Source organism: Schistocerca gregaria, chromosome 4 (genome assembly GCF_023897955.1).
Source record: "Schistocerca gregaria isolate iqSchGreg1 chromosome 4, iqSchGreg1.2, whole genome shotgun sequence".
Classification (NCBI taxonomy): Eukaryota; Metazoa; Arthropoda; class Insecta; order Orthoptera; family Acrididae; genus Schistocerca; species Schistocerca gregaria.
In genome coordinates this window covers 655,002,737-655,015,147 of record NC_064923.1, presented here as the reverse complement: position 1 = coordinate 655,015,147, position 12,411 = coordinate 655,002,737, and the positions used below count along the sequence as shown (strand labels likewise).

The 12,411-nt window shown below is 37.2% G+C and overlaps 1 protein-coding gene across 8 annotated transcripts in view; it reads left to right on the top strand.

Moving 5' to 3' along the window:
• The window catches only part of LOC126267401 (condensin-2 complex subunit G2-like), a 266,223-nt gene that overhangs the window by 135,928 nt on the left and 117,884 nt on the right, over positions 1 to 12,411 (top strand). For all 8 annotated transcript variants that reach the window (XM_049972616.1, XM_049972609.1, XM_049972615.1 and 5 more), the window contains exons 12-14: positions 95 to 464; positions 9,619 to 9,842; positions 11,583 to 11,852. In XM_049972616.1, coding sequence (XP_049828573.1) covers positions 95 to 464; positions 9,619 to 9,842; positions 11,583 to 11,852 — 864 coding nt within the window. The remainder of the gene's footprint in view (positions 1 to 94; positions 465 to 9,618; positions 9,843 to 11,582; positions 11,853 to 12,411) is intronic.

Below are 12,411 nucleotides of genomic sequence, written 5' to 3'. Positions count from 1 at the left end.
CTGTTCAGTGTACAAAATGCTGTTCAGTGAGACAATTGGCTTAGAAAATTCCATTAATACTATACCATTTTAACTTTCCTTTGTATTTCTACAGGTAGATGAACAAGCAGTTGCTCAGCGTATTGTCAAGTTATTGTTCGAAAGTTTCTACCCGTACGAGAGAGGTCCTGAAGTTACGCTGAAGAGGATAATGAATATGATAGTGCTGAGCCCAATTGGAAGTCGCAAATTCTTTTTCTATTCAAAATCTGTACTAAGCTTTGAGTCAAGCGTACAGTTAGTACTTTCTATAATGACATATATATTGAGATATGTTAAGTCAGAGTTCAGTGGAAAGTTAACTGTGTCAAATGGCACAGAGCAAGATAAACCCACCGTTACTCCCAAAACTTCAAAGGACAATAAAGAAGCTCCAGCTTCAAAAAAAAGAAGGATCAGTTCGCCAGACCCAGTTTCAAGTTTGGGTAAGTGTATGGTTGCTCTTTTAGTGTAATGACTTGCCTAACAATTTTCCAAGTGTTTCAAAAAAATCAGAGAAAGAAATATACATACATCATCATAGTGTGTTTCTACTTGTTTTTTAATGTAAGCTATTGATAAAGACAATGTATGTGTCTCATAGACTCATTAACTAGGAAAATTTATCTTCATTGTTAATTTAATTTTCGTCACAATATCACTGTCCTCAGTGTGCTTCCTTTCACTTTTGTAATGCTTCAGGTAACAGTATTATATTATCTTCACTGTATCAGTCATACTGTTTAGTGTGAATTTCAGCACACTCCAAAAATAAGTAAAATCACTTTCTGTAACAATCCATAGCTAAAAGTGCTTAAAACCAGACCGTAACTAGATAAACAAAGCGAACTGAGATCATCAAATTTTCCTCAAATGCACTGCTGGAAAATGTGGCGCTCTACTCCTTAAAACTGTGTTGACCAACATCAGTACAGAAAATACCCACTACAGTGACACATTGCTTAGTGATTGCGTCACATCGTCCGTCAGTTACAATCTCGAGTTCTAATGTAAGTAACTAGCTGTTTTACTGGTCAGCTACATTTTAATAGCAACCAGGTGTATAATGGTTACTTATCTGTGTGTGGTCAGATTTTGCCTAGACTATGACAAATGATATCACATTAGTAACATATCATATTTGGCATAACAGTTTTCAATATTTCAGTCTTTCATCCAGGTCTATGTCCTTATGAGAATGGTCAGTAAAATGTGTTTAGTTGTGTCCCAACAATTAGAGACACAATAGGTATCATGATCCTTGTGCTAAATCTGGGAAGAATTATACATCTGCAGTAGTCATAAAAATTTACTCTTAACTGCTGCTACCAGAAAGCAAGCACCCAATATCCCATCAGTAGCTCCCAGTATAGGTTCAAAAGGCATTAGTTTGTTTCAAATACCTGACTTTCAATAAAAGAGGCTTATAATGAAATTTGATGCTTAAGCAGTGCTTCATGGGACTTTATTTCACCAACTTAACATTTCCAGTCTCTATCAGTGCTCTTTGTTTTCTTTTGTCCTCCCATTATCCCTCACTCAACTTTTGTCTGGTGTTACATTCACTTTTCATGCTCTCTCTTCTATTTTCTTCAGCTCTCTCTTCTATTTTCTTCAGTCACTTACTCCTCAGTCTTACGCCCTCTGTTTAGTCTTACGCCCTCTGTTTCTATTCTGTGCATTATGTTTAGTATCCCACTAGTGACCTTCTGTAGCTGTACACAGTTAACACTAAATATCTACAGCTGGACTGTTTGTCTGTTGTAGTGGTAATAAATTATGTACACAAACCTTTCTTGTGAATCAGTTTATTAGGAAAACTGTATCAAAATCCCTACAGTAGTTCTAAGATTAGCCTTCACATACAGACAGAGAAATGTGGCAGGGGACGTTCATTTGGTAACGTGTACAGAAGTGTACCAGTGTCCATACCACTTCCATCCTGCACTCTTCAATGTTTAATTTTGAAAGTGAAGGGAACTGATATGAAGTGGAGATTCATCATGTATGATGTAGCTGTGCAGTTCCTGTTGGATTATAATTGTAGTGTCTGGCATCTGGGTTGCAAAACTATCATGCAAGAGTTATATTTATGACAGAGACTTACAGATCTTCTACCTGCAAGTTTTTGGAACACAGAATTTTGAAAAGATTAATTTGAGAGGTTAAACTCGAAAATATGGTTGAAAACAAGAGTTTGAATAACAGGATGCTTTGTAGATAAGAAAGCCTTTTTCCAAACCAGACGCTGTTGCTAATATATTATTATAATAATGTTGATTTTGTCTGTAAAATTAGATGTACCTATGACAAACTGTGAAGTAGTGTACGACTGGTAACAGTTTCCAGGTTTTCATCAACAGTAGAGGGCAACACCTCACATGACCACATAATGAATTCTCTTCAGAAGAGGGCTGCCAACCATCGTTTTGAAACAAAATATCTTGAGATGACTGTGGAAGACTAGAGATATAGACAACAGAGAATTTTCATGTACAAAATAAGGAAAAGTGGTTTCACATTGCTCTTCAGTGGAGGCATTGTGCAGTGCACTTTAAATACAAGATGGATACTGTATCTTGGGTGTCAGCCCAGGTTCATTAATTGAATGATCTAGTGTAGAAGAAAAATTTGTCTTCAGATCAGTAATATCAAAGTGCAAAGTGCTCTCTTTTTGGTGCAGGGGCAAAATCTCAGACTACTTGCTAGGAAGTGATATATAAACAACAGTGATGGAGAAGAAGCCAATTTATAACATACAGAATTTATGCTGGTAATGTTTTGAAAGTCTATAGTATAATGACAGATCCGTGTAGTAGCTTATGCATGTTGCCAATCAGAGTTGGGCGAAATTCATTCAAATGAGGAATAACGAATGTACATAAAAATTATTATTCATTATTTGTCAATAACAAATAAAACATTTGTTTGAAATATTAACAATATAAGGAAAAGATAGATTGCTACTTACTGTAAAGATGATACTTTAAGTTGCAGACAGGCACAATTGAAAGACACTTGCACATTAGCTTTCAGCCACAGCCTTCATCAGAAAATGAACACACATACACATTCTTGAGGGTATTTTTGTTCTGTCGTTGCAACTACTATGTCCGCAGCTCGTGGTCTCGCGGTAGCTTTCTCGGGTTCCTGGGTTTGATTCCCAGTGGGGTCAGGGATTTTCACCTACCCCAAGATGACTGGGAGTTGTCTTATTCATCATCGTCATCATCATCATCATCATCATCATCATCATCATCATTCATCCCCATTACAGTTGGAGGAAGGCATCGGCAAACCATCTCCATTAGGACCTTGCCTAGTACAGCGGTGCGGGTCTCCCGCATCGTTCTCCTACACTCTGTCGAAGAAGCATGGGACTTCATTTCCATTGCAACTACAAAAATGTGTGATTTTTTTCACCAGATGCATTTTGCTTTATTGAGATGAAGCATCATCAGTGGCCTGTAATTCAATTATGTACATTTTGATTTGCTTTTAGATCGATGAACAGTTCGTTGAGAAGGTGTTGTTTTGTACTTTCAGTGATTTTCACTTGATATCTTGCTTACATCGTTGCTTTTCCGCGTTAGACACTGATAATTTTGGTGTAATGTTTAGTTGCTCTGAAGCACTATGCAATTATTATGTTTTTCACGACACATCTTTATGCACACCACTGTAATTCCATTTGTTTTCATAGTTCTAAGTATTTGTTGTGGTTTATGTTTTGTAGTGTTGCCAAGATAACCTTTTCACTACTTTCTCTTTGACCTACAACCTTTTTTATTTATTCAGTGTGATGGAGTGTGGGTTACAGGAGGAGATGTGGGGCAAGAAGTGAAAGGAAATTGTGATTCCCCCCCCCCCCCCCCCCCCTTCTTCTTTGGGGGGGGGGGGGGCGTTGTCGGTTGTCAGAGGGGGTGAAGAATGGAAAAGGCTCTTCTGTTTGTCATGTAATTTCATCAATCATTTTATATAGAGTCTGGTTTCCAATTTTTATTTGGTCATTGAACAACTGTTTATTTTGTGTTAATGCTTTTTGTATGCGGAAATTTTCTTGGCAAGGGAGGAGGTGTCTGTCTTTACTGATTTTATGATATTCACATCTGTTTCAATATTGCTTGGTCTATGCTGTTCTTGTTTTAGATGATCTGAAAATGTTGAATGGTTTGTGCTGTATTTAATGCTCTGATGTGTTTTTATATCTTGTGTCGAATGATCTGCCAGTCATTCCAGTGTATAGCTTTCCACAATCTCTGAAACTGAACTGATAGATACCGGATTGTTGGTATCTGTCTGGTTTTGATTTCGGTTTTGGAGTGTGCTTCTGTATTGAGTTGTTTGTTTTGTAAGCAATGTTTATGCCTTGTTTTTTAGAACATGTTACCTATTTGTTGTGGTAGGTCCTTGTATGCCATTTTTTTTGGTTGTAGTGCAATTTGTATGAGTTGGTGTAGTTTTGTTGTTTTTTGTCCCCTATTTGTGTCTTTATTTTTTTATTTAGCTTTTTTATCTACCATTGTTTCTTTGTGTCCATTTTTAATGCTATTTGTTTTACAATGGCTGGCTCTTTCTCATAATCAGAAGTGTTTAGGGGGATCCTGTTCACCCTGTTTAACATGTACCTGATTGATGCTTCTCTGTGGTTCTGTGGGTGGTTTGAGGTTGCATTTAAGATAATGTCACTTGTTGTGGGTTTTCTGTATATATCAAATGTGTGTTTATTATTGTCTTTCCTTATGGTTATGACCAGAAAGTTGAGTGAGTTTTCTTGCTGTTCTTCTTTTGTTGTGAACGTTGTTTTTGTGTACAGTATTTATGTCTTTGTGTCGTTGCTGTATTCTGTTTTTAGGTTCTTCCATGTGTGTTATGTCGTCCGTGTATCTGTACCTGTACCTGTATACGTTGTAGCTTCTCTTTGTTATTATGTCTTCAAATATTAATGTTCCTGAAATAGGTGAGCCCATTGGTCAAGTATTTAGTATTCTTGATTGAATTCAAAATAATTTTGTTGCATTATTAACTGTAGTAATTTTATTGTTTCATCTATGTATTCATCAGTTAGTTGGTTGTGTGTCTTCAGGTTTTCTTCAATTGTTTTTATCATTCCATTAATGGGGATGCAACTGTACATACTTTCTATGTCAAAGGAGAGCAGTGTTGCTGTGCTAGGGGTTTTAGTGTCTATTATATGTCCTACCAGTTGAGAGGTAATTCTGATTGTTCTATCATTTTCTAATTTATAATACTAGGTGAGCTGTGACTGCATTTGTTTTTGTAGTAGGTATGTAGGAGCTGCTCTGAAATTTAGTATTGGATAGACTCATGTGGGGGCTCGAGGGTGGTTGTTTTATTTTTATTTTTAGTTATTATATTTTTTTTTAAATCTCTGTTTCTCTCTCTTTGTAAATGTGTACTCTTATGTTTTTGAGTGTGTTTTTAACATGTGTTTGAAATCTGTTTGTTGGGTTTCATTAAGTTTTTTATTTTGTTTTCATGAGGAGAAAACTGTGATCTTCATCAGCTTTTGTTATAATGACTTTTCTGCTTGCAGTTTTTTCTTTAGATTTTTAAGTTTTGTTTCATCCCAATTATTTATGAATTCATTGTTTTCTTTTTTAACCCGTGTGGCTATGATTTTAGTTTCTTCTTTTATCAACTCCATAGTTAGCCCTGTGTTTACACTGCTGTTTTCATTTTTTCTTCTATAGTGAGAATATGTTCAGATTCTATAATGAGATCTTCTATCCATTGTTCATTTGCTGGTGAGTCAACATTGTGTTTTAGACCTTTTTCTAAGAGCTGTTTTTCATTTTCATCTAGTGTTGTACCTGTAAGATTGACCACCCTAGGATAGAAATGATGTGTGTTAATGTGTTTGTTGTTACGGGGTTTTGTGTGGTGCAATTTAAGATTTTCAATTTGCTTCTTATTATTTAGTTACATTTGGTTTGTGGCTCGGCATACAGCTTTCAACATTTTCCACAATGGTAGCAAAAATAGCCGAATTATTTAATTTTTGTGCTAGCTGAAGGTGAATTTCATGTAATTCTTGGTTTAATGTCTGTTTCTTTGTATATAGAGAAATAATTTTGTGTTTCAGCCAGGCATTTTTAGCGGCCTGTGTGGCAACTTTTGCTACGTTTTTGTAGTTGCAATGAAGAACAAAAATACCCTAAAGAATTGTAAAGCAACTACGAACACTGTAGCCACACAAGTGAAGAACATACACTTTCATTCACACAAGCAGGCACACATCTCTCTCTCTCTCTCTCTCTCTCTCTCTCTCTCTCTCTCTCTCTCTCTCTCTCTCTCTCACACACACACACACACACACACACACACACACACACACACACACACACAGCGTGTGTGTGATGGACATGTCCAAAAGAACAGATACCATATTATATTAAAAACAAAGCCTGAGTAAATAAAATATGGGAGCGTAATCTGGCTAGGGTGAAGGCATGTTTGTGGAGGGAATGTAAATAAAATTTAATGGGGTCGTTGTACGAATGTTGTGAGGTTGACATGGTATTAGAAGGTGGAAAGGGTAACGTGAGGTAGGGATAGACAAAGGTGTGAAAAAAGTCGAAAAAGTGTTGGTTTGAGATGAGCTATGTTGATCCTGTGCTGAACTTAGGTTGGTGAAGAACAATGGGTGCAAAGGTTAGGTAGCTGTGTTGTCTCCAAAACACGTTAAAGGGAGGGGAAATTCAGGAAAATTTTGAAAAAAATGCGTGTAAATGTATTCAAAGGACTGGTTATGAAAATAAGACTAACAATTGTAAATAAAATAGAAAGAAACTTCCACATGGGAAAAATATATTAAAAACAAAGATTCCAAGACTTACCAGGCGGGAAAGCGCCGGCAGACAGACACATTAACAAAACACACAAACACACACACAGAATTACTAGCTTTCGCAATCGATGGTTGCTTCTTCAGGAAGGAGAGGGAAAGACGAAAGGATGTGGGTTTTAAGGGAGAGGGTAAGGAGTCATTCCAATTCTGGGAGCGGAAAGACTTCCCTTAGGGGAAAAAAAGGACAGGTGTACACTCGCACACACATACACACACATGTGCGGATGGATATGTGTGTGTATGTGTGTGCGATTGTACACCTGTCCTTTTTTTCCCCTAAGGGAAGTCTTTCCGTTCCCGGGATTGGAATGACTCCTTACCCTCTCCCTTAAAACCCACATCCTTTCGTCTTTCCCCCTCCTTCCTGAAGAAGCAACCATCGGTTGCGAAAGCTAGTAATTCTGTGTGTGTGTTTGTGTGTTTTGTTAATGTGCCTGTCTGCCGGCGCTTTCTCGCTTGGTAAGTCTTGGAATCTTTGTTTTTAATATGAGACTAACAATTGTTTGACAAAGAAATAATAACGTTCAAACCTGTGGGAAGCTGCTAAAAAATGATCGGTTTTGTGGGAAAAACGGGAATGGAAATAAAACAAAAGTTGTTGGAAATAGCTGAGATGGTTGTTTAATGGGTGAAAGGAACTGAAGCTGTGAAATAGTATTCACGAGTTTACACGAAATGTTTGTAAACTTGGAGCAGTGGATTTTATAGCAGCGGTAATGTTGAAAGCGTTAAAAGTTTTTAGGTTATGGTTTGGAAGTAAATTACATATTATTCAGTATAATTAGGCAGGATAAAATGTATGGTAGATTACGGAAAAAGGGAAGATGAATACAAAGTGAAACTACTTGTACAAACAAAAAGAGAAAGTAAGATGATAGAAAAGATTTCAAAATGCAACAGAGACAATAACAAACGTAATTGTTGGGTACAAATTAATGATGTAAATAAAATAGAAAGAAACTTCCACATGGGAAAAATATATTAAAAACAAAGATTCCAAGACTTACCAAGCGTGACAGCGCAGGTAGACAGGCAGAATACAATAACACACAAACGCACACACAAAATTACAAGCTTTCGCAACCGGCGGTTGCTTTGTCAGGAAAGAGGGAAGGAGAAGGAAAGATGAAAGGATGTGGGTTTTAAGGGAGAGGGTAAGGAGCCATTCCAATCCTGGGAGCGGAAAGACTTACCTTAGGGGGAAAAAAGGATAGGTATATACTCGCGCACACACACACACACACACACACACACACACACACACACACACACACACACACACACACATCCATCCATACATATACAGACACAAGGAGACATAAAATATGTATGTGCGGATGGATATGTGTGTGTGTGCGAGTGTACACCTGTCCTTTTTTCCCCCTAAGGGAAGTCTTTCCGCTCCCGGGATTGGAATGACTCCTTACCCTCTCCCTTAAAACCCACATCCTCGTCTTTCCCTCTCCTTCCCTCTTTCCTGAAGAAGCAACCATAGGTTGCGAAAGCTAGAAATTTTGTGTGTGTGTTTGTGTGTTATTTTATTGTGCCTGTCTACCGGCACTTTCCCGTCTATAGAAAGAAACTTCCACATGGGAAAAATATATGGAATGTAGCCAAATTAAGTCGGGTGATGCTGAGGGAATTAGATTAGGAAATGAGACACTTAAAGTAGTAAAGGAGTTTTGCTATTTGGGGAGCAAAATAACTGATGATGGTCAAAGTAGAGAGGATATAAAATGTAGACTGGCAATGGCAAGGAAAGCGTATCTGAAGAAGAGAAATTTGTTAACATCGAGTATAGATTTAAGTGTCAGAAAGTCATTTCTGAAAGAATTTGTATGGAGTGTTGCCATGTATGGAAGTGAAACATTGACGATAAATATTTTGGACAAGAAGAGAATAGAAGCTTTTGAAATGTGCTGCTACAGAAGAATGCTGATGATTAGATGGGTAGATCACATAACTAATGAGGAGGTATTGAATAGGATTAGGGAGAAGAGAAGTTTGTGGCACAACCTGACTAGAAGAAGGATCGATTGGTAGGACATATTCTGAGGCATCAAGGGAGCACCAATTTAGTATTGGAGGGCAACTTGGAGGGTAATAATCGTAGAGGGAGACCAAGAGATAAATGCACTAAGCAGATTCAGCAGGATGTAGGTTGCAGTAAGTACTGGGAGATTAAGAAGCTTGCACAGCATAGGGTAGCATGGAGAACTGCATCAAAGCAGTCTCTGGACTGAAGACCACAACAACAACAGTCGAGACAAAAGTGTTCTACACTTGTTGGCTAGAACCTGTACTGTTTTTTGACTCTAGAGACTGAATTGTAGACATATACGCAAAAAGTAATGCCTCAGGTAATAATTCTGTGAGAAAGAGAAACAACAATGTACGTATGCAAGAGGTAAACAAGCAACTCTCAAGTATACTGGCTTGAAGCCAATGCATTGTTAAATAAATATAAAAACAATGAGAAGTTTATGTATGTCACATCGTGACACACACACACACACACACACACACACACACACACACACACACACACAAATAAGGTGGAGGTACACAAAGTAGGGTAATGCTGTTTAGCAAAATTGACCTTAAGTGAAAAAACAAAAATTGAAAAGACGTGTTATTAAATGAAGTTTTATTACTTTTCAAGAAGCCAATCATATACAGTGTTTTTAAGTGGGAAACCTGTTTTCATATACTTCATATATTATTTCCAGAAACAAGTGGACCATTGAATACTGAAGCTGCAGATGGAGAAACAGAGCTCTACTTCAAAACATCTCTTGAAAACCCATTGGTTACTGAAATTTTCATTGATATAGTGTCCACCTTACTTACAATACATGATCATAGAAAACAAGAGGCTGAATACAAGGAGCAGTGGCAGAAGATGTATACTATGTGTAAGATGTGCATCCCAGATTTTCTTCGTTATTTCAAGGTGTGTTGATGTTTGTTTCTTTTTAATTAATTTCTGAAGTGTCACTAAATGTTTGTTATCCCAATCATGAAATCTTGTTGGGGGGAATCAAAACACCACCAGCATTTTGAAAGACAGCTTCTCATTTACAGTTTTAAATTTGAGTGATAGCTGTGGACAACAGGCGAAGGAGATAGTTACTTTCAGCTGAATTGGCAGTTTTTTTCCAGTGGCTGGAAGAATTAAGAACGTCATTTATGTTGTAGATAACACCAACTGTTGGTCATATTTTGTAACTAAATTTTCTATAAGAAGATCATTTGCAATATGTTGCAGTAAATATTAATAGTATGCTCCATACTGGTTGCTGTTTTGTAGTTCTGTGTGATTTCTGTTTTATGTTGTGTACCCTCCTTCATTTCCTCCTCCTCCTGCTCCTCCTTCCCCCCCTCCTCCCCTCCCCCGTCCCCCTTCATACATTTATCCGTGCAACAGACTTGCTTCTCATAAGTATTCTGTCAGTCACTTTTACTTTTATCTCTTAACTTTTGACTGTCAGTTGACATCAGCACATCAACAATCACTCCGAAATTTGTATGTTAACAGCCACAGCTGGTTTCTCTGGACTGCAACAAAGTAATGAGGAAAAAATTGTAAAAGTACTGAGATCATTCTTGTGATACCCCTATATTTTCTCTGAGGTTTTTTGGTCACAATAGAGTGATAGTGTGTGTTTAGATAAAATGGAAACAACTACTTGGAAGGACACATGAAGCATGTGTTTTTTACTGTGTGTCTGTTTATTGTTACCTGTATTTTAAATTACGTGAAGTAGTGAAAACTTGGAAAAGCTTTAAAAAATAAATTTAGTTATATGTATCATTCATAAAAGAAACATTTATTGGAATCTGAAGAGTTTTGTGACCTCATTATGCATATATCCACTATTTAATTAACGAATAGGCTTTGTGTGTTTACTTATGTAGCTAATAGCGTGTTATATGGTCCTGTATGGAAAAAATGTAGGCCAATATGGCAGCATACATATTATTTGCCAAGCTTATCTTTTTTAACTCTGTTATACATATATCACACTTTCAAAATGTGGGAGTTATTTTGATATCCAAAATGGAAGGCTGGTCATAATAATACAACCAGTGAGACCGTGACCAGGGTCGCCAATCCACACTTGTGCAGTGGCTTTCAGCCCGGGGATAAACCGGTTCGAATCCTGGTGGTGGAAAAAATTGTCAGTGCCGGTATTTTGCCAGCAAGGGGAGGAGATGTGGTGTTGTAATGTTCCTGACTGCCAGACTTTGCACCAGTGACCTGGTTTAAATACCAAACCTCTATGCAGTGTCTCATGAAGAGAGGGCATGTGACATTGTTGACATGATCCATCTGTTGGATGGGGACATTAAGCTTGGCAGCCACTTTGATGCTATTTGCGAGAAGTAGGCTGTGTACCAGCACTGTGTTTCACCCTCTCCCTACTCTTATCATAATACCATACACATACACACACAGACACACACACACACACACACACACACACACACACACACACACAAAATACATACATGTAGTATTACAAATAAATAAATGCATAGAGTGAGAAAAACTGTAATTGAATGTAAATGAGGTTGCCACCATTGTGCCATTTGTTTGTGCTTCATTGTCTTACAAATAGAAACTATGTTTCTGTTTTAATTTTTACTATTGTTGAGAATGATTACAACTAATTATCTCTTCCATGTTTAGGGAACTCGCACATATGACTCAGTCTTGTACCTGTGCAGTTTGATGCCACAATCTGTCAGGAAGTCAATTCGTCCTGTCTTTCACTTGGACAGCACCTGTTTGTCTCAGTTGAAGGCTTTATCAGTTGATAGTTCAGATGAGGAAGTGTTGAAATTGGTATCACTGCTCTGCTCTTGGAACCGTGGTGATGAACTGCTTGAAATGGCCAAAAATTGGATCGATGAAGCACTGAGAGCTGAAGATTTAAACTCCACTCGTTATGGTGAACCGGTATGTTACGTTCTAGTATGAGGCTATATAATTACTGTGTTAATGTCAGTGCAGATCACAGTAATTTTGTGTGTGTGTGTATGTGTGTGTGTGTGTGTGTGTGTGTGTGTGTGTGTGTGTGTGTGTGTGTTTTTATTTTTATATATAGGTGTGAATCTGTTATTAAAGAACTTTCACAATTTTTCTCCCTCTTTTCTAATTGTTAGCTTTTCATGTATGCCCTTTTTGATGCTTAAGTTTTCTTGATCTTGATGTCTGTTTTTGTACATTTTGCTAACCGTTTTCATTTTTCCAGCTCTTAAATTGATAGTTAATATTCACATAAAAAAGTCTTGTATGATAAAACTGCCTATATTATGTTACTTATGAACTATCCATTTGTGGAAATTTCAACTGAATGGATGGAGCCTGATCTATAGATCAACTACTGGGTTCATGGAGATAGATAAGCTTGGACTTAACAACACCAGTGAATCATTTCTTTATATTTTATGTATCATTAATAAGGAATGTCCAACAGTTTGTATGACCCAAAAACTTTGAGGAAACTGAGTTACTT